The sequence below is a fragment of the Perna viridis genome, chromosome 7 (assembly GCF_037379345.1).
Source record: "Perna viridis isolate PV_CMFRI_1.1 ecotype Kerala chromosome 7, ASM3737934v1, whole genome shotgun sequence".
NCBI lineage: Eukaryota > Metazoa > Mollusca > Bivalvia > Mytilida > Mytilidae > Perna > Perna viridis.
The window spans coordinates 39,011,763-39,033,853 of NC_142451.1; the positions used below are offsets into that span (position 1 = coordinate 39,011,763).

The 22,091-nt window shown below is 33.4% G+C and overlaps 2 protein-coding genes across 2 annotated transcripts; both read right to left on the bottom strand.

The window, feature by feature from the left end:
• Nucleotides 1–374: 374 nt before the first annotated feature.
• Nucleotides 375–6,901, bottom strand: LOC148612631 (techylectin-5B-like). Its single transcript, XM_088594275.1, has 2 exons — nucleotides 6,231–6,901; nucleotides 375–4,823 (listed from the first exon to the last, which is right to left on the bottom strand). Exons 1-2 carry the CDS (start codon nucleotides 6,573–6,575, stop codon nucleotides 3,849–3,851), a joined length of 1,320 nt encoding a protein of 439 aa, XP_088450401.1. The 5' UTR covers nucleotides 6,576–6,901; the 3' UTR covers nucleotides 375–3,848.
• An 11,324-nt stretch (nucleotides 6,902–18,225) lies between these two features.
• Nucleotides 18,226–20,045, bottom strand: LOC148612632 (fibrinogen alpha chain-like). The gene is made up of 2 exons (XM_088595391.1): nucleotides 19,631–20,045; nucleotides 18,226–19,264 (listed from the first exon to the last, which is right to left on the bottom strand). The coding sequence occupies exons 1-2, from the start codon at nucleotides 19,994–19,996 to the stop codon at nucleotides 18,302–18,304; spliced, it is 1,329 nt and encodes a 442-aa protein (XP_088451517.1). The 5' UTR covers nucleotides 19,997–20,045; the 3' UTR covers nucleotides 18,226–18,301.
• Nucleotides 20,046–22,091: the final 2,046 nt, after the last annotated feature.

Sequence of the window (22,091 nt, forward strand, 5' to 3'; positions counted from 1 at the left end):
TTTACTATCCGACAATTACACCACTTGTTGACTAGAAAAGAATTCATGATACTAAAACTGATTATTGACATATTCCAGTTGGTCGAGACATCACCGATATAGCTACAGAGCGGTGCATTATTTCGCAAGTCGAGAATTATTTGAGTAAAAATAGCTCCATCCGTCCTAGGCAAAACCTTAAATCATATTTTTTACAAAAATGCGGTATAACTTCTAGTTTGAAAACCGTCAAAATATAGCACAGCCCAGCCTGTCGAGAAGGCATAACTATTTGAAGTATTATACCAACAATAAATAAATTTAGACAAAACAACTAAACATATAGGTAAACTTGTATATTGATTAACATGTTTACAGTTTTGACTGTTTACTTACTTTTTCAAAAACAATACATGTGTATCACATTTTAACCGGCATGATTTCAAATCAGAGGTTAACTGTAAAATTGACTGTTAGGAAAATGTCATGAATGCTGGCCAGTTTTATAACAATAAAAAAGAAAACAAAAATGAATATAAGCGATAGAATTTGCAGTGAAGTGTTTTAATCAATTTTGTTTAAGACCTAGAGCCGTCTAAGGTGTCACCAAATTGATTCTAACTTATGAACACCTTAAAATGATCTTGGAATTATTCTAGCTGCTTTAATCCAATTGCTCCTAATTTGTTATGTTCAACTCCTTGCATATATTATTTTATACAAAGATGACGTCTTATTCCAAGGGGTCACACAGAACTGCAACTAAAAGACTAAAAGATGATGTATTACTGATATACTCAAAATCAAATTATACTATTTTACCAGTAACATATAAAACAAAATATACTCTTTAGATCTCAATATGTGACTTCTTTTTTCCCATACTTTATTTTTTGTCGACTGAACTTTCCTCATTTCCTAATTGCAACAAAAACAGTTTAAGGAATAGTTTCAAAATGTTGTCACTACAATATTTCGATATACATATTAAGCAGATTATTCATTCCATCACGCAATCGTTAAAAACGTAGCACCAGTATTTTTAGACAGAGGGAGAGAGATACCACCCCTCTTATTCCCCGTTTGGTAAATGAATGTAAATAGTGAGAGTTAAAAGTTTAGTGTATATAGACTGCCTTAAACCTACTTTGGAAATTAGACTTTATCATATATTGAGTTGGTCTTTCTTTAGTTTTACTGGATGAAAGTTAATGCACATTTGTAAATGAGATGCACGCGTTAGTTATGTACATTTATTGTTCACGGAAAAGAAAATCAAGGGAACCAAATGAATAATAATCACAATGATATAATCCTAGGACAAGACAAGGAAATAGTCACACACCACAAGAAACATAAAACAACCAAAATTACACGTACAAAAAAAACAAAGGTAATTACGCAACTCGGATTCAGTCTGTAATTGGAAGTTCAAAAATCATTGTCCAAATGAAAACTTGTTATCATTAAATCTTGAGTATAATTAATTGTTAGACAAGAAAATTCTCAATCAGATAGTAGTTGAATGACATTCGCAAAAATAAAAACTAAATTGTCTATTTCGACAAAAAATGCTTTTCGGGTATTTATTATTTTCCTTTTTGTTTTGGTTTTAAGTTCACATAAAGAATATAAGAGTTCGTTCTGTCACTTAGGACAATGTTCACATTTCCTGACATATAGTTTGATATTGTTTTATTTCTTAGCATTTACCGCTTTAATGTTTACATACATGCTTTGCTATTTGCAATAAACTATATAAATTTCATGTCACATCGCTCACCCTCAAAACAACCCAATTTCCGTTTTTATCATTATTGAATGTGGTTTCATAGACCAGTTTATGAAAAAGTTGTTCATTCTATAAATGCCTTATAATAGCTCCAATAGCATTTAACATTTGAATGTGTTGACTAAACACTAAAATTGTCATAGAACTTAATTCAACATCAGAAACACAATTCGTTTTCCTATTTCATTTTTATAGACACAAACGATGATCAAGTGTCAACGCACACTTAAGCCTAATAATAAGTGTTAAATTTGTCACGTGTAAAAAAATCAATGACCGTAGGCGTATCATGACCCACTATATTTCTTACCACATCTGTAATGTGTATATGAACCAATGCATGTCAACAACAACAGAAAAGTTGCGTGAAGGAGATAAACATACCTGTCTCATATAAATTTTAATGACAAACGTTGTTTAAATCCACAAATAATTTAAAACTTAATTGCTACAAGCGGGAATACAGATTACACAATTTATTTCTAAACCGCGCGACGTGATGCAAGAGATGAAATGGTATTTAGAAAATGGTGATTTACTATATTTATACGACAGAAAATGTGGACGAATGATGGTATCATACTGTCGACTTTATTGTGTCTTGTTTTCATTAATTTATGATAACTTGAGTGAATCAAATCTGATCCAACCTCTCTGAAACTAAGGAACTAAGATTAAGAAACAATACGAAGTAAATTTAATTGATAGAAAAAAATTATTGTTTATCTGATTTTGATGATGTCTTTTGAAAAAAAAATTTCATTTATATGATCCAAAACCTTGTAACGTCTTAAAAATCCAGAATTTGTGTCGAACTTTAATTGCATTTGATTGTGTCAACAACTGAAATTGTGTTCCACTTGCTTACAGCAAAAATACTTTAACATGTTGCGACTGTATTATGCTGCACTTTCCACAAAAAAAATTGGAGCAACACAAATGAGTTTTAAAACGAAATATTTTTATCATTCTAGTAAGCCTTTCACTTCACAAATAATTTGTTTCATAGCATTAATAATTAATGATTACACATAAAGCAGAACACGGGTTAACATTTTGTAAGGTGCTTCCACATACGTCCGTGTTTAAGAGATGGCATAAAATAGTCATACAGACCGTGATTATAACTAAGAACAGGTAGTCGAGAAAAAATCAATGTACCACGAAGACAGGCAAAACACCAAAAGAATACAAACAGAAACGAAAGAATAAAGGAAAGAGTAATCAAGGGCACCTAGGTTAGAGCGGAAATCAAAAGAATGTAATCCAGGGACAAAGACCAGGCTTGGAAAACAGACATACACTGCAAAGAACATAAAGGAACTAAAATCATACATACAAAGTAACAAAAGCAATTGAGCAACTCGGAATCCACTAAAAAATGGGAGCATGAACCAGGTGCACCGGTAGGGTAAGCGTCCTCTGCTTTTATAGAAACACCCGGGGTAGACGAAAGAGGAAAGGAAAACTATGACACGTTGAACAAATCAGTTTTCATGGCGCAGATGGATACATCATGATGATCCACGAATTCATGATCAAGACTATAAAACTTCTGGAGTGTTCATATCACAACTCATACGTTATGCCAGAGCTTGCCGAGGCTACGCAGACCTTTTTGTATCGCGCTAGAACTCTAACAAATAGGCTTCAGGAACAGGGTTATGTTGCTACAAGATTGAAGTCATCACTACAGAAGTTTTATGGTCGTCATCACGAACTCGTGGATCGTTATGGTGTATCCATCAGCACCATGAAAACTGATTTATTCAACGGGTCATAGTTTTCCTTTCCTCGATTGTCTACCCCAGACTTGACTTTTTATGAGCAACTCGGCTGGTGTTTCTAGGAAAGCAGATGACGCTTACCCTACCGGTGCACCTGGTCTATGCTCCCAGTTTTTAGTAGAGTCCGAGTTGCTCATTTGCTTTTGTTACTTTGTATTTATGATTTTAGTTACTTTATGTTCTTTGTTGTGTATGTCTGTTTTCCATGTCTGGTCTTTGTCCATGGATTACATTCTTTTGATTACCGCTATAACCTTGGTTCCCTTGATTACTCTTTCAAAATACAGATTTTAATTTACGCTTGAATTGTTTGGTCTAATCCATATTTCTGACTTCTGCAATGAGTATTCGTGGCCAGTTATCGATTTCCACTGGATGCCTTGTGCGTTGTATGACGTATTTTCACTTTGCTTGAAATCACCATACACACCATTCAAATTAACTTCATGACATGCTTTATACCACCATCCGCCATGGTATTTGTCTGCACAATTTTCGTTGTTCAACGAATCGTGATCAGAATCATAAGTTGAAAAAGGCATTTCATTATGTAGTGGCATATTAGAGCCTGCTTCACTCTTATTTTTACAATAGCCACTTATGTATAGTTTGTAGTGACTCTCAGAGTCTCCTACTTTAAAATGTGAGTACCATACATTTTTGGTACTTCCATTGTATGGTATGAGATCGAACCGTACGGAATAGTCACGAGCTGATGTAATAAAATGAATTTTTTTGTTGCCCAACCAAAAATCAGAATATAAATTACCAAATCCATTCTCATAATCCATCCAGTTTCTCTCAAAACTTGTTGAATTATTCCATCGCCTTTGGATCAAAAGCAAATTCGAATCAACATCATCGTTTGAAATGTGACAATAGACATCGAAAACAAATTCGGGAGTCGGCGAAATTTTGTACACACCTTTACTACAGTGTTTTGGTATAACGTTGCAGTCACGGGGTCTGTTTCTATTCATAAGTGCTGGGTCTTTTTTGATACAACAATTTGGTTTTTCTATCCAAGCCCCTTTTTTATTACAGATAATAAGTGATCTTCCTGCCATGTAGTAACCTTCGTTACACTTGATTCTAAATGCAGTTCCAATATCTCTTGACACACCAAATATTTCAGAGAATGTGGCGTGCTTAATTATTGGTGGCTGGTCCTTACAGTAGGCGGGTACACAGGTTTTTTTGCCATTGCCCCATTGGCATTTTTTTCCCTCGGCACAACCATGATTAGCACAGTTTCCTGCAAGTGACTGAAAAGTAAAACAAAAAGGTTTAATGATGTAAACGTATGCTTTGTATATATTCTCTTGGTTATGTTTATGTTCTTTGTTGTGTGTGTTTGTTTTCCATGTCTGGTCTTTGTCCTTGAATCACATTCTTTTGATTTCCGCTAGAATCTTGGTTTCCTTGATTACTCTTTTAAAACACTTCAATTAAAAATTATTACTACAACTGGCTAAAACAGAGTTTACATCTTAATCAAACAGAATCGTCGTCTTTGTGATCCTGACCAATATATATATAATTATATAATTGTTTACCGAAATTTACGGTATAACACATTTAAAAATTAATTTAAAAAAATGTCATAAAGAAACAGTCGATCTGTCGAAAACATGGATTCCTATATCTCTAGAACATATGCATGGAAAATATTCATCGACATTAGTCGCTCGAAATTGACAGAAACAGATAGTTTTCAAATACATTGCATAAAGTGTACAAAATAAAGTTTTGCAAGACCCAGGACTTTAAACTGTTTTAACACTAGTAAGCCATGGTGAATAAAACATTATATTTGCAATTTTTTTGTTCTTTTGTTTTTGTTTTTTGTTTTTTGTTTTTTTTATTTTTTTTTTTGTTTTTTGGTTTTTTTTTTTGTTTTTTTTTGTGTTTGTGTTTGTTTTTGTTTTTGTTTTTGTTTTTGTTTTGTTTTTGTTTTTTTTTTTTTTAAGTTAACCTTTTACCTTTGTAAAGAGTCTTACACAAAACATGATGTGATTGATAATTAAAACCCTCTTTCCAAATAAATGACCAAGACCTAAAACCTAGGGAAAGGGCTAAGATAAGGAAATGGGTCCGAGTAAAAAGTTTTCTTTTTGAAGGCAGAAGCTTTTCTTGTAGCAACGAAACAACCTGTTTATTAAAACTAATGAACATCAAGGTTTCATTCCTTGTATTGCAGTGGTAGAACAGCTTGGTACTGCTTTCTATTTCTATTTCGATACTTTTGGTTTAGAGTACGTCTTGTATATCCAATGAAAATTTTTCCCTTTTAGAAATCAAATGACGATTTTAAGTAAACTGTTCAAGCGAGGCAGAATTCGTATGTATTCTTAAAACATTGTCCACAACTTGTTTCCATTGAGTTAGAGAAGGACTTTTTATAAGAAATGGTAAAGCGTTTTCAATATAAGACAAAATGGACAAAAAAGCAGATATTTCTACAAGACCACTCAAAAATCCATTTATACTTGGAGAGAATATGACATAGCTGATCAAAAAAGTAGTATATAGTATTGAAGGATTATCTCCTAAGAACAGACATATTGAAATGAATGGTTATATATTTCATTACATAGATCAATGAAACAACTCAATAAAAAAATAAAATTTCCACGAATTATGTTAATTGAACGGATAACGGTATCACTTACCTTAGGCCATGTTGAAATGTCGCTAAAAGCACACCCCTTTTCATCTAGCAGGTCTTCCAAAGTTGCATTAGTTATAAGTTCGCACAGATTCCAGCTCTTTCTGTAATTGATAGCCTCACATGTAGAAGTAATAAGACACTCAGTGACACACTCCAGTAAACTCGTTTGCTGTTTTCGAATGATGACATTTCCTTTGTGGGACTTTCCCCGAAGCAGAGTCCCTAGATTGCTTATGTTGTCCGATTGTTGACATTTTTTATCCCCTTTATCACAGTAGTCTTCTTTGAGACCATCACAGTTTTTAAATAAATGGATAAAAATATATATCACAATAATATATCTCATGGCAGTGTGCCTTAATTTTTTAAATAAATAATGAAAATATGGAACCTTTATACCATTGCATCGAATCTCGTCCCCTACTTATAATTTGTTTAAGTCCTTTCACCCGTTTTATACTGCGTCAATCAGTACTTTTTATCACACATAATTCTATTTTTTACATCTGTGATAAAACGGCTTTAAATCATTATAAAAATACAATTTAAATGATATAAGTAAAAATAAAAAAAACACGCACAAACCAGAGGAGAAGAGATAAATAAATTAATGTGCAGCACAAGAAAATGGTTTATGTTTAGAGGCACATTCATGTATTTTGAATAGTTGAAATACGATAAACCAAACTCAGATCAAATTGAGTATTAATACATTTTTTCATAAACAAACCACAGCGAAATGCAATTTACATTATAGATTGTGTTAAATATGATCACGATAATTCATTATTCACGAAATGTATCATCGCTTAAAAAAGAGAGAATAATTATTCCATCTGACAGTTCTGGGATACATAATTTGTAAACATTATTTAATTTTGAACCAATATGCACGATTCTTAATTCTTTGATAACAAGAGCTTTTTATTTAAAACGTTCAATTTTGGAAATCCAGGAGACAAAACATAGTATCAAATAACAGTTGCGCTAATTGCTTTGGGAATCGCTTTGATGTTCAGACATAACGTCGTATAATAGACTATCAGTATAGTCTGTCTTTCAATTCACTACAATTCAGTACTAAACTTAAAAACCACTATAGGATCTATTTGAATATTTAACTATTTAACTAAAGAGAATAATTAAAACCCAGATGAAATGCGAGTAGATAATTTCCGCAATACGCATTTAATCGATAGCCATACAATGATTTGCAGCTGGAATTTGATTCATTACCACTATGTTTTATCAAAAATACATGATGGACAATAATTGTTACTTTAAAACTCAATGACTTTCAATACTGCGTCCACTGAAAAAAATATATTGCATACTGTTTAATTCAAATGAGTAAGACTCGTTAGAAATTAAATGAAAATATAATACAAAAAAGAAATGGTATAACGATATTCTTTCTTTCTGATCAGAAAGTTATCACAAAAATATGGTTTCTGAATTATTTAAAATACACGTACAAGTTCTTTTTTAATGTATTTTCAGTGAAGTTTATTTATCAATTTAAATGTATTCTAAATCTTGGTAAACTAAACACCTATCTAAACCAAATCTATAAGGTTTTATAAATCTCGTTCTTGTTTCCTTTTTTCTTTTCGGAATTTCCGAGTGAGAACGTATTGAAATCCGAAGACCGATCTCCATTTTATTATTTTTACTTCCGGAATATCGAAACGCTGTTCTGCAATGCAAAATGTTTTAACAGTTAATGCTTTTCGTAACATTTTTATCATGTAGAACTAGAACATTTTTATCGATATTTTTACACGGAAAGATGAGATTCACATAACCAATAATAGACCAAAAGGGATTCGTTTGAGACATATTCAATGTGTTTGTATATATATATATATCTGGTCGACCAAATTTCAAGTTTTCACGTGAAATGTACAAAAATTTGGTCAAACTAACAGTGACACTCAATAGCATACTGCTGTGACATCCATGACAACATCTCCTGCAATTATTCCAGTGCCCTATACAACTCGGGGAACTAGGCTAATCCTTTAGTAGTATCCTTTATCTCAAGTTCTTTTGGGAAGATGCAATGTATACATTTATACAATGCATTATCCCCGAAACTAGGATTGTGTAATGACTTGATATCTTTATGATAACTTGGTGTATGACCCTTACAAATACGTCAATTTAAAGATTAATTAAAAAAAAAGTGTTTACCTACAATTCTGTATTTTGTGAGCCACTTTTTTTTAAATAGGACAGGAAAAATGTTAAGGTGTAAGTTGTCTGCAAATCGATTTATTTTTTTCTGTTCGTTGTTATAATCTGAAAGAGTTTGGTCAGATATGTAAAACGCTCATTCGATCAAAATAAGTGATACATTTATTGTTTTTTTATATTTATATAAATGAGTGAATGACAGTAGTGAGTCTTCAGGTTGCCAAATAAGTTACCGGGGGTTATTTTTCCTTATCTAACACCACTTTGGTAAGAATAAAATGAAAAAAAAGCACAGGATTCATAACAGTAAAATATAAAATGCTCTATAAGATTCAAGAACATTTCATTTAAATCTAAATTTGATTGATGAAGGTGTCACTACGTAATTGAATTGTTTAAAGGCAAATATTTCAGTATTTTAAAAATATTAAAGTATTCGGTCGGAGCCATATTAGACAACTCTTTGAAGAGTATTTGTGGTATGTCACTGACTTCCACATGCATACCTTGAGCTTGATGTTCTGTTCTGCACTTTCACCTGCTTTTAAATCACCATAGAGATCTTTAAATTTACGTTATGAAAATGTTTATACCAGCACCCACCGCGGTACAATTTAGCACAGTTATGATCTTAATCAAACGTAGAAAAGGGCATGCCATTATGGGGAGACATTTCTGAATTAGCAGTAATATTGGTGAAATAGCCGCTTATATCTAGTTGATAATTACTTTACTTTAAGAATTCTCCTTACTTTGCAGAGTGACTATCTGACGTATTTGCTCACTCCAGAGTAAATTTTTAGAAGAAAAATCACAAAGTAGTCAAAGAGTAATCAAGGGAACCAAGGTTATAGTTAGTCTTTTGTTGGTGTTGAGGTATTGATCTTTTTGTTGCCCAACCAAAAGTCAGTGTATAACTTACCAAACCACTTTTCATAATCCTTCCAGTTACTCTCAAAACTGACCGTATTTTACAAACGCATTTGAGTCAAAGGCCAGGCAAATCATTAAGTGAAATGTGACAATAAGAATCGAAAACAAATGCAGTTGGAGAAATGTGTAAATCCCGTGACTACAGTGTTTTGGCAATTACTGGGTCTGGTTTTGTTCAATGGAACGGCCCTTTTTGATACAGCAATTTGATGGTCAATTTATCCAGGTATTGTCATTGCTACAGATAAGAAGTGGTCTCCCAGCCATGTAGTAACCTTCGTCACACTTGATTCCAAATGCATCACCAAAATCCCTAGACATCCTGAATGTTTCAGAGAAGGCAGCGTTCTTTATCATCGATGGTTTGTCCTCACAGTGCGCTGGTGCGCATGCATTACCTGACCATTTACATTTTTTGCCTGTTGTACACTAATGTTTGACGAAATGTCCTGTGAGAGACTTAAAGAGCAAGAAATCCAAGATGCCAAACATAAATGTATTCACATGAATTGTCTTATTATCATGCTGCTGCTGCTGATGATGATGATGCCAAACTGTTACCAGGGTATTATGTCTATCTATGTGGTGATGTGGTAAAAACTCTGCAAACATATGTCAACATATTTTTAGTATATTAAGAAAATGAAAACGATCGTTTTTTACAAAGTATTAACAATCTTTACCAAGCACTGTTTTTTAAATTGTGTGTGTGTGTTTTTAGTAACAACAATGAATGATGCTTTTGCGTCAGGATTTCAACTTAGTAGGGTAATAATAGAAATATAGAATTGAGAAACCATAGGTCTTGATGCTATGATATTCCGATAACAAAAAAAAACATTCAGGGTTTTCAACAGATCTTTTAAAATTTTCAGGAACTGAATTAATACCATTACTGGAGTAACAGGTTTCGTAGTAAGAATGAAGACCCTCTTTGACAGTTGTCAGAATGCAAGCTAATAGTTTCGAAAGAGATTTAGTAGTACATTTTTTTAGATCCAGCTATGAAGCATATTAATCTTATTATTTTATTGATTGATTATTGGGGTTTAACGCCCCGAGCAGCAATATTTCAGCTATATTCAGGCGATGAACATGAAATGGATGATAAAATGAACATGAAATGATGATGATGAAATGAAAAAAGGGATGGGACACAAGGATAAAAGGGTCGAAAAATTTTGATTGACACAAGATAAAAGGGGGGATGGGTAGGGTCGGGCAATTTAGCCTCATGTGGCGGAACGCAAAGGTTCCTACTCCTACTACCACAGCAGGGTTCTTTAACGTGCGAGGAACGTGGCATCTTTCCCACCAGGGTGCACCACTATGGTTTGCCATCAGGTTTTCCGTATTATAGCCTGACAACCCCAGCATGTAACACGCCAGGGGTACCCCATTCTAGCACCTGGGGCACAGATTCCAGTTGCTCTATGGACAAAGCGCCTAGCCCCCGGCTAGGTTTCTGAGCACTATTTAGTCGCCTTTCACGACAAGCTTAGCGCTGCAGGCCTATTCTTTTGACACCCGGACATGCACGGGGCCTTATTTTTGAGGCTACTCTAAGAAACATCATGCAGATCTTAATTTTGTAAACTCTAGGCAGTAGTCAAAAGGAATAACAAAAAAAAGGAGTCAGTAAAATAAAGGTAATATCATGTTTCAACTGAAAAGTTGGAATCCTCCGCAGTGATCTTGTGGAAATGGGGGAAATCAAATCAGGTTTTATGACGCACTAAACCTCCCGCTTCCATAACGGTTAATTATTTCCGTTATATTACAAGAAGGTACAATAAAATTGCCCCAAATAAGAGATGGTAAAACCAATCATCGACTTCGGAGGATTTAAACATACGTTGAGAGCCTTACATTGCAGCCTTTTTAGTGTGTAGTAAACCTCAACTTTTACTACATAACATATCTTGGGCCATGTTTCAATGTCGCTGAATGCGCATTCCGTATCATTAAACAGGTTCTCCCAGGTTTTCTAAAGTAGCATTGGTGTCTAGTTCACACATATTTCAGAGTCTACTGTAGTTTATTTCTTCACATTTAGAAGTATTAAAACACCTAGTGTTACTTTCTGCCGTAAACTTGTTTGATGTTTCCGATTGAGAACATATCCTTGTGACTTTTTTCCAAAAAAGCAATGTCCCGAGATTTTTTAATACATTAGACTGCTGACATTAGGAGCATTCTTCGAGACATTTTTTTTCGGCAATTTAAATTAATACTAAATATAATTTAAATGTAATGCTGTAACTCCATTACCGCAGTTAAATCTAGTAAGATTGATTTTATCTATCAAAGGAAAAAGAGAAAATACAACTGTATTAAGTAGTTTTACTCTTTCTTTTTTTTATAACCAAGAGAATGCCAGTTCTTAATGTTTTGTCGAGAAAACAGCGGCATGTGTATGCATATCATTTTGTTTTTCAAATGATCTCAATCATAGACAGAGTGATGTTGCTATGCCGTAGTTAAGTAAATGTTGAGATAGAAACCAACTGATATGAGGGGGTAAGGAGTTTTATCAAAAAATAGTTTCCTGTAGTAGTGAACAATCCGTTATCGACGAAAATGTGGTTTTATTATTCGGCACCAACCATTTTTATAAGCGGTGCTGGAAGTCTTTTTGCAAAACAATTTAAAGTATTTCTTTTTTAGTTTTTCTAATCAGTTATGGACAGAAATAAATATGAATCATTATTTCCTATTTATTTTTAAAAATCGGCAGGTCTTTCTAGAAAAGCAAAGGACGCCTACCCTACAAGAGCAACTGGTCCAAGCTTCCAGTGTTAAGCTGAGTATCATTTTCATTTATTTCTACGTCCGTGTCCTTTTTGTTATTTTGAATTCTGGTGGATTGATTTTCCTAACATTGGTAACATCATGGGAAAAAGTTAGTTATGAAATATTTATGCATTGAAAGCCTGAAAGCGAAAAGAAAAGAAAAGACATAACAATATAAACTTATAGTTAATAGTCAAATTATTCCTTGCTAAAGTTGAATAATCACTTGCACGGTTAAATTGTCGCCCGCCATGATTGACCTTGGAATTATCGGCCTATAAATGTTTTATGCTTGAGAATGCCCGTCAATTATTGAGGAAATATACAAATCAATTAACAACGAAAAATTTACGACTGAAGCCAATCGTTAGATAATGATGACATTTCCAATAAGATTCTATATTAGTCACCCGACAAGTTAATTTTAAGGGAAGTGCCAATCTGATGAAAATATTTAGAGTGGGCCAATCTAAACTGCTGACAATGGTCAATGGTAACTCAACCTTGACCAAACGCATGTGGCTAATCAAATTTCAAGAAGGAACTTTGCTGAATTTCATCAGACGTAAATTATCAACTCGTTCTTCTTAAGCAAAAGCAAAACACATGGGATGGCCGGCATGCATATTAAATTGAAATACTTTTTATCCGATATGTATTCGTCTATTTTTTTCTTTTTTTTTTTTTTTTTTTAATAACAAGCATTTTTCATTACCATTCTTGTTTTCCTTGTTTTGTTTATTAAAGAAATATTGCTAAGTTTTGAATATGTTTAACGATGTGCTTTTTAAAATTTAGAACGTTCCTTATAATACCAACAAAGCTGTAGTACGTGGGTTGAGACAAACCCACCCCCAACCCCTGCACCCCACCCCCAATCATAAACCAAAATATGATTTTCAGGTACCATTATACCTCCCATTTACGAATCCTATTGCCGCCAAAAATTAAACAGAGGCATTTTTGTACTTTTTTACTTCATTTTATACCTCGTAGGGGCAAAAATCAATTTTTAAAGTTGTTTGATTCTACAGAAAGAAGTAAACTGACATGTGTATGTATCAACATGTAGCCTATTGTCTCAACTTTACAATTGTACCAAGAAATACTATTTAATCGCCTTTTACGACAAGCTTAGCGCTGCTGCAGGCCTATTCTTTTAACACCCGGACCTGCACGGGGCAATTTAAAGTTGGTACCACAACTTAATTTACCTATGAAGCCATCCGTTTCCAATACAAGAAACGACCTCACTGAAGAAGAAACCGTTGAATTTCAGTCTGAGCAGGGTTCGAGATGGCATTTTTGTGTGTATTTGTTAGTTCTTTGTATGTTGTCCTTTTTCTGTCCAACATGATTTTGTTGACGGATTTCCTAATGTTCATTCCTTTGGGTATTTATTCTTCTTCGTGCAACCAATTTCAGATTTTTATCTGAAACTTAACTACCTATATCTGAGAGTAAATTAGTTTACGTGTTTTCATTGACTGCAATTCAGCAAAACAAAATTATTTAAAATCGATTTGCTTATCTATTTTCTATTTTTGGCATGCCTAAATTTTACACGGATCTGTACAATACCGCTGTGATGATCCCGTATACCACACCACATTCTATTACTTGCAAAACAACTTTGTTGATGGAAACGGTATACCGACAGGAATAGCGTCCATTTTTGAAATCAACCATCGGGATGCTCATGTCATTTTCGATTAACAGGGTGAAGTTACTGAAGGGGAAAAGCTCTATTAAATGATCATGTTTACTCTATGTTAAATAATTATGTTTTAGAGGGGAAAACGACATAAGCATTTTCTTTCATTAAAAATATCGAAAAGTTACAGTATTTATAACAGCAAAGTATGAAGTACACGATAAGATGTAAACGAATCTAAAGTAATAGAGAGGTGGTGGGTCATAAATATATATGCTATACAATATAATTGTTTAAAGACGGATTTCTAAATATTCGGTCGAATCCATATTTGAGAACTTTTTAAGGAGTATCTGTGGTATGTGACTGACCACCTTTGGATATCTTGAACTCGGTATTCCGCATTTTCGCTTTCCTTGAAATCACCATAGAGACCGTTTAAATGTACGCCATGACAAGCTTTATACCACCACCCACTAATGGTACAAATTAGCACAGTTTTTATCAACACTCATATCATGATCTGAATCAAACGTAGAAAATGGCATACCATTATCATAAGACATGTCTAAGTGAGTGTCTCTACTTGTGTGATGGCCGCTTATATTTAGTCGGTAATTACTTTCAGAATCCCCTACTATGAAATGTGAGTATTTAACGTATTAGATATCTCCAGCGTAAAGTTTTAGATAAAACACCACACAAAAATCTCATGTTGAGGTTAAAAGGTGGATCTTTTTATTCCCCATCCAAACGTCAAAGTATAGATCACCAAAGCCATTCCCATAATCCAACCAGTTTCTGTCAAAACTGACCGTATTGTACCATTGCGTTTGAATGAAAATTAAGCAAATTGGGATCATCATGTCCTTGAGAAATGAAACAATAGGCATCAAAACCAAATTCGGGAGTCGGAGAAATTTTGTACACGCCGTGACTACAGTGTGTTGGTAAGACATTGCAATCATGGGGCCTGTTTCTACTCATTAGAGCTGGGTTCCTTTCGATACAGCAATTTGGTAGTCTATTTATCCAGGTACCATCATTGCTACAGATAAGAAGTGATCTTCCTGCCATGTAGTAACCATCGTCACACTTAATTCTCAATGCAACTCCAATATCCCTAGACATTCCATATATATCAGAAAATGTCGCGTACTTAATCATCGATGGTTTGTCGTTACACATGATCTACTGCTATTTGACCATTGACATTTTGCAACTGCTGTACACTCATGGTTGACACAGTATCCTGCTAAAGACTGAAAGAGCAGAATATCAAGTGATTACCAACATAAGTATCCTCACCTAAAATAGATGATGATGATGATAATGATGATGATGATGCTTTTGATTATCATGACGTTGAGGACTACATGTTATTTAAAAAATTACGAAATCGTTGTAACGGCTGCATATGCGGTAATGTGATAACAAATCGGCAAAAATAAATGCTTTTCATTTTATTTGCCTTTTTAGAGTATTATAGACCAATCTTATAATTACATACATCATACATCATTCAGATCTGAATTATTAAGGACAAAAGAAAAATCAGGTTTTAAATATCAATGATCAGCCTCACATTTTTTTAATAATTTATACAAAACAAACCTTGGGCCATGGTGCAATATCGCTGAATGCACATTTCTTTTCATTAAACAGGTACTCTGAAGTAGCGTTTGCGAATAATTCGCACAGATTCCAGTCTTTTTTGTAGTTAATAGCCTCACATTTAGAGGTAATAAAACACTCAGTTACACACTGCAAAAGACTCATTCTTTGTTTTCGAATAAGAACATATCCTTTATGGCACTTTCCGAGTAGCAATGTTCCGGCACTTTTTACCACATTTGACTGTTGACATTTTATATCACCCTGGCTACAAAAGTTTTCTTCAGGGCATTCGCATTTATTTAATAAAAAGGTCAAAATAAATATAATTAAAACGTTAGAACTCCATTATCATAAGTAATTGAATCTTTTGAAACTTTTGAAATAGATGTGTCTTTCTGTCTTCTTTGCTTGTCGTTTACCTCTTCTAAGCTTCATTTGTTATAATGATTTATTTTCTTGTACGATTACCTGACTGCTTGGAAAACATGATTTTTCGATGACTGTATTAAATAATACAAAGTTTAACATTCGTTACCAAAGACAATATTAATTAACAATATAGTGTCGAATAGGGGTTATCGACGGGTGCATATCCTTTTTAAAAAAAATGTTCAATAAACTGTCATAGGCAAAGTTAATTTTCATAGCCGTAATAACTAAAAATATTATTTCATGTTCCTTGTTGTGTGTGTTGTGTTTCTTTTCTTGGTCTAGTGGTTATCCCTGGATTATTTCTTTTGATATCGTACGAATCCTGGTTCCCTTGATTTTCCTCACATTGCTTATTTGAAGAAAAGTAAATATTAATTATTTATCAATTGGAAGCTTAAGAGCTAGTAAAATGAGATAAAAGCATCATTAATCATTATAGGTAATATCATGCTTTGTTAACTTCCCATTACACATAAAATATTAACTGGTAAAACAAAAAGACATGTAGGATTGTCAATATGCTATCTGACATTCCCATATCCGATATGTTCGACAAACTCAATTAAACAAGTTTTTTTTAATAAGAAGCATTTCTTATAATCATTCCTTTTTTTATTCAAGAAATATTTGTTTTTTAATAGGTTATACGATGAACCTGTTCAAAATTTAGTAAACATGCCTTATTAGTTAATTTCTAATGGAGTTCGTCACAATTACTAAGTCGTTAAGTGTGAACAATTAGGGTCAAATAATAAAAAAAAACATGAAATCAATAAACAGTTTAAGAACAACTTTTGTATATAAAGTGCCTAAAGCAGTTTTTGTTTTGTTTGATATTTTTTGTTTTTGTTTCAATTATTTTAGGTTTTTCATTTCTTTTTCTTGTCTTATTGTTTTGTTTTGTTTTGTCCATGCATGTCACATTGTACAATTCAGTTGCATTTGATTTTATATTATTGCTGGCAAACTAACAGAACTGCCTGTGTGTCTTTAAATAATGATTTGAAGTATTTGAATACAATAAGCAGCCCCGAAACTTTGGGGAAAATGTCAGGAAGAGTTCTCAACCGAAAGCACAGATTGTATCATCGGTAGATGTTTTCTCACTTTGAAATTAGGAAGCTGTCATAACTCTTTGATGAAAAAGGGTTGCATGTTTAAAGACATTTTATCATGACCGAAGATATGTTATGCACATTTTGAAAAATACCATATCCCGAATGTTAAGTTCTCAAAAATATTCAACAGCTTTATTTAAGAGTGAATGTAGTTAGGGTCTGTGGGATTCTTTTTATCAGATGGAAAGCGTTCATTATTTCCCGAGTTTCATAGATACTCGTGTACAATAGAAACAGATCATCTCGCAGTCAATCGATTTAAAACATCATAGACAACTTTCTTTTGCGCATGGAATTCAAAGATTCAAACGTTTTTTTTTTCTTATACCTATGCTACATTCAATACTAAAACCCGCGATTTTCTGCATATTAGTACAGGCACCGGAAAAAGCTTCACGGATCTCATTTTTATCATAATTCATTTTACATTCTGTATTGTAGAGTATGTTATGCAGCGGGGGACATGTAATGTCAATAAAGAAACGTTTATAGGTCTGTGAAGGAGACTGAAATATGATCGTCTTGAATCATTAAACTGCGACGAATTGTCTAATTAACATTTTCAATAGATGTCGACATGTTAAGAAATAACTAGTTTTCTTACTCACCCTTGTGACACTGTGTTCAGAATGGCTCCAGAAAGGTATAATATATCAGTGGTCATATGATAGAAAAACAAATGTATCGGCATACAGGACAAACTGTTTTCCATGTCTGGTCTTTGTCCCTGGATTACATTCTTTCGATTTCCCCTTGAATCTTTGTTTCCCTTGATTACTCTTTCTACAATCCATTCTTGAAACTATTTAACTTTACATGCAGCTCAAGCAATATCCTGTTCAAATTTATGTATTTATGAAAATAATAGCTTTCTTCGACTGGCGGGAATATTTTACACATAATGTGTGGCGTTAACAAATGCACACCAAACTGACGCAACTGAGAGGTCTAGAGATTGTCTTTCCTATCTTATAAAATTTTTTGCGTCGATTTGAAAAATACAGTCAGGGCTATATTTTTCCAACGCGGGTTAGGTTCTTGAACAGCAAGAGGAACAGGTACGAAATGTCAGTGGATGCAGCCTTTCCAGAACTTTTCCATTAATATTGCATGGAACCTGTAAGAATAAAAAATAGTGCATTGAAAAAGACTATATTTTCAATGATAAAAATTAACTATACATTTCGGATTTTCTTGCAACGGAACTTCCATGGAAAAGACACAGTATTAAAAATAGCAAATAATGTAATACACTGTACAATCTAAATGAAAGTCATAAAAATCGTTAGTCGATGGATACGGGTTCATAATGAACTTTTAGACGAATATCTAAATATTCGGTCGAATCCATACTTTAGAACTCTTTAGGGAGTATCTGTGGTGTGTGACTGACCACCATTGGATACCTTGAGCTCGGTATTCCGCTTTTACACTCTCCTTTAAATCACCATAGAGACCATTTAAGTTCACCTCATGGCATCTCCTGTACCACCATCCGCCATGATACAATTGAGCACAGTTGTGATCACCCAGCATATCATGATCTGAATCAAACGTTGAAAAGGGCATGCCATTATGGTAAGACATGTCTGAGTCAGCGTCGCTATTTGTGAAATAGCCGCTTATATTTAGTCGGTAATTACTTTCAGAATTCCCTACTTTGAAGTGTGAGTATCTGACGTGTTTGATATTTTCAGAGTACGCTCTTAGATCAAATTTCACGGAGTAGTCTCTTGTTGAGGTTAATATATGGATCTTTTTGTTACCAAGCCAAAAGGATGAATACATATTTCCAAATCCATTTTCATAATCTGACCAGTTTCTGTCAAAGCTGACTTCCCTGTTTCGACGTTTTTGAATCAAAAGCCAGTTAGGATGGTCATCTCTTTGAGAAATGAAACAATAGGCATCAAAAACAAATTCGGGTGTCGGGGAAATTTTGTACACGCCATGACTACAGTGTTTTGGTAAGACATTGCAATCACGGGGTCTGTTTCTGTTCATAAGATCTGGGTCCTTTTTGATACAGCAATTTGGTGGTCTGTTAATCCAGACCCCTTTATTGCTACAGATAAGAAGTGATTTTCCTGTCATGTAGTAACCTTCGTTACACTTGATTCTAAATCCAGTACCAATATCTCTGGACACCCCAAACTTTTCAGAGAATGAGGCATATTTAATTGTCGGTGGTCGTTCCTTACAATACGCTGGTATGCATGTTTTACTGCTACCTGTCCATTGACATTTTGTACCTGCTGTACACTCATGGTTGACACAGTATCCTGCGAGAGACTGAAAAAGCGAGAACACCAAGTGATTACCAACATAAGTATGATGATGATGGTTGTGATTATTATGACGATGATAACTATATGTAATGTGGTAATGTGATAAAAACTCGATAAAAATGAATGATTCACATTAGAATTATAGCATATTAGCTAAATAAGATAATTTGAGACCACACTAAGATACATCATGCAGATCTAAATAATTCAGCACAAATGGTTAATCATTTTAGTACAAAAAAAATTCAATGATTCAATGCTTTCGTAAGGATTAAACAGATGTTGAAAGTATATGGTCTTAAAATGTAGCCTTTGCATTGTGTATTAAACCTCAACTGTTTTTCAATACTGTAACTAATAAGTAACAAACCGTGGGCCATGATACAATGTCGCTGAATGCACATTCCTTTTCATCAAACAGGTTCCCTGAAGTAGCGTTTGAGACTAGTTCGCACAGATTCCAGACTTTCCTGTAGTTAATAGCCTCACATTTAGAAGTTATAAAACACTCAGTGACACACTGCAATAAACTAGTTCGTTGTTTTCTAATAAGAACGTATCCTTTGTGGCATTTTCCCATCACCAATGTCCCGGGACTATTGACCACATTTGAGTGCTGACATTTTATATCACCCTGGCTACAGAAATTATTTTCGAGACATTTGCAGTTTTTCGTTAAAAATGTCAAAATGAATATAATTGAAATGCAATTCCGGATCTCCATGAATCTTTCCATTGTTTAATCTTCCGAAACAGAATTTATGAGACTTTGGTATCTTTCACTGCTTCTCGTTAACGTCTAATAAGCTTCTTTTCGTATATTGATTTTTCTTTTCATAGGAATACTAGATCTCAGGGAAAATATTTGTTTTTCTATGACTGTGTTCAATAATTCAAACTCCCTTTCGCAACTTAAGATATGTTAATTAACGGTAGCAATGAGCACATACATACCCTTTTTAGAAAAAATATTTATATTATATCAATAAGCTATCATAGGCACAGTGTGTGTTCATTGTCGTAATAATTGAAAATATCAAATCTTCAGCATTTTTCTTAGACATAGACTGAAAACAATTATTATTATATATTCCTCCGGCTGCTGATTGCAAAATTATTATATGCTTTCAACAAAAAAATCAGGCTTCCCATACAAGATATATGCCTAAAAAAGATGTGAGGGCAAAATTATAAAAAATACAACTGTAAACATTTTTTAAAGATAAGTTATTGTTGTTATTGATGCTTTTGTAAGACAAAGCAGTAAATGGTTAATAACCAGTTATTTGTTATTGTTATATAAAATAAAAATATCAAACTCGGTAAGTATAGTATTTATATTAAAAAATAACAAAATATGACTAAGAGTAATCAAGGGAACCAAGGTTATAGCGGTAATCAAAAGAATGTAATCCAGGGACAAAGACCAGACATGGAAAACAGACGTACACAACAAAGAACATAGAGTAACTAAAATCATAAATACAAAGTAACAAAAGCAAATGAACAACTCGGACTCCACTAAAAACTGGGAGCGTGAACCAGGTGCACCGGTAGGATAAGCGTCCTCTGCTTTTCTAGGAACACCCGCCGAGTTGCTCATAAAAAGGCTTTACATGCAGTTTTATCATAGTTGTTTTTTGTGTAACAAAATTTCAATTGTTTGTGTAATTCAAATTTTATACCATGCTGTAAGTTGTATAGAAGGGGAAGTATTTTGCTTGATCATACCGTTCTCTTTCTTTTTCCCTCTCGTGTTGATTTTAGGGATAGTTCTTGGTTTTGAAATTTAGAAATACACCTGAATTAATTTCATTAATTAATTTATAAGGAATGTCAATCACTATTGACATTTCAAAAGGGCTCCGTTCAACGTTGAGAAAAATCCCAATAAAGGGCAAACAAATCGTAGAAGTTTCATTCGATTTAGTAATATGTTGCTATACAATTCACAATATTTTTAAATGATTTCCATTCCAAGATGGTCGCCACTCGCATATGGAAAAAAAATCCTAAATATTTTTTTACAAATCATGAAAGCATAGAATTTAATCCCGTATACTATGTTGCCTAATGGCAATAACAATATAATTTTATAAAGGATAAAAGCAATAAATCAATAAACCTTTTTTGAAAGAATCAACGAAAGTAAGCTAATTACCGTTAAAAAAAATTAACTTTGCATTCATTTTTTGGTTTTTGTTTTTTGTTTTTGTTTTTGTTTTTGTTTTTTTTTTTGTTTCGTTTTGTTTTTGCTGAAAACCCTCAAAACTCGATTCCTAGTAATTGTCCACTCGTCAACCAACGAAGTAGTTTACCAGGCTGTATCAATGAAAGGTGTTTTCTGACTTCTAACATCTGGAATATGTGTTAACTTTACTCTAGAAAACCTCTGTTGGAAGGGCGCATATTACCGACATTTCAACATTATCCAAGGCATGCACAGTTTTTACAGAAAATTACTTCATTCCAAATGTCAAGCAATCACTAATATTGGAAACGATAAATTGATCCTTTTGTCGTAAATTTTTAGTTTTAAGGTTACCATGTGAAATGGAAACAACCAAATCCAGAATTAAAACTGTCTGTATTAGCTTTATTTAAAGTCAAATCCTTTGTGTTAAGAGTATTTGAAACAGTGAGGATTATTTGAGTACAAATATATTTCTTATTTTTTTTTCAATCTTGAACGTATTTTGTGTATTGCTGCTGATGAGAGGTTACATAAAATACGTGTACAGCATACATGAATCAGCAGTACCAATAATATTTCTGTATAAAGCAATTTCCAAGCTTTTATTAACGTCCTCAGTACTACAGTACACCGTTTT

Coding starts and splice junctions, on each gene's coding strand:
- LOC148612631 (XM_088594275.1), bottom strand. CDS start 6,575: ATGAGATATATTATTGTGATATATATTTTTATCCATTTATTTAAAAAC. Junction 4,824..6,230: donor ACATTTCAACATGGCCTAAG/GTAAGTGATACC, acceptor TTTACTTTTCAG/TCACTTGCAGGAAACTGTGC.
- LOC148612632 (XM_088595391.1), bottom strand. CDS start 19,996: ATGGAAAGATTCATGGAGATCCGGAATTGCATTTCAATTATATTCATT. Junction 19,265..19,630: donor ACATTGTATCATGGCCCACG/GTTTGTTACTTA, acceptor TCGCTTTTTCAG/TCTCTCGCAGGATACTGTGT.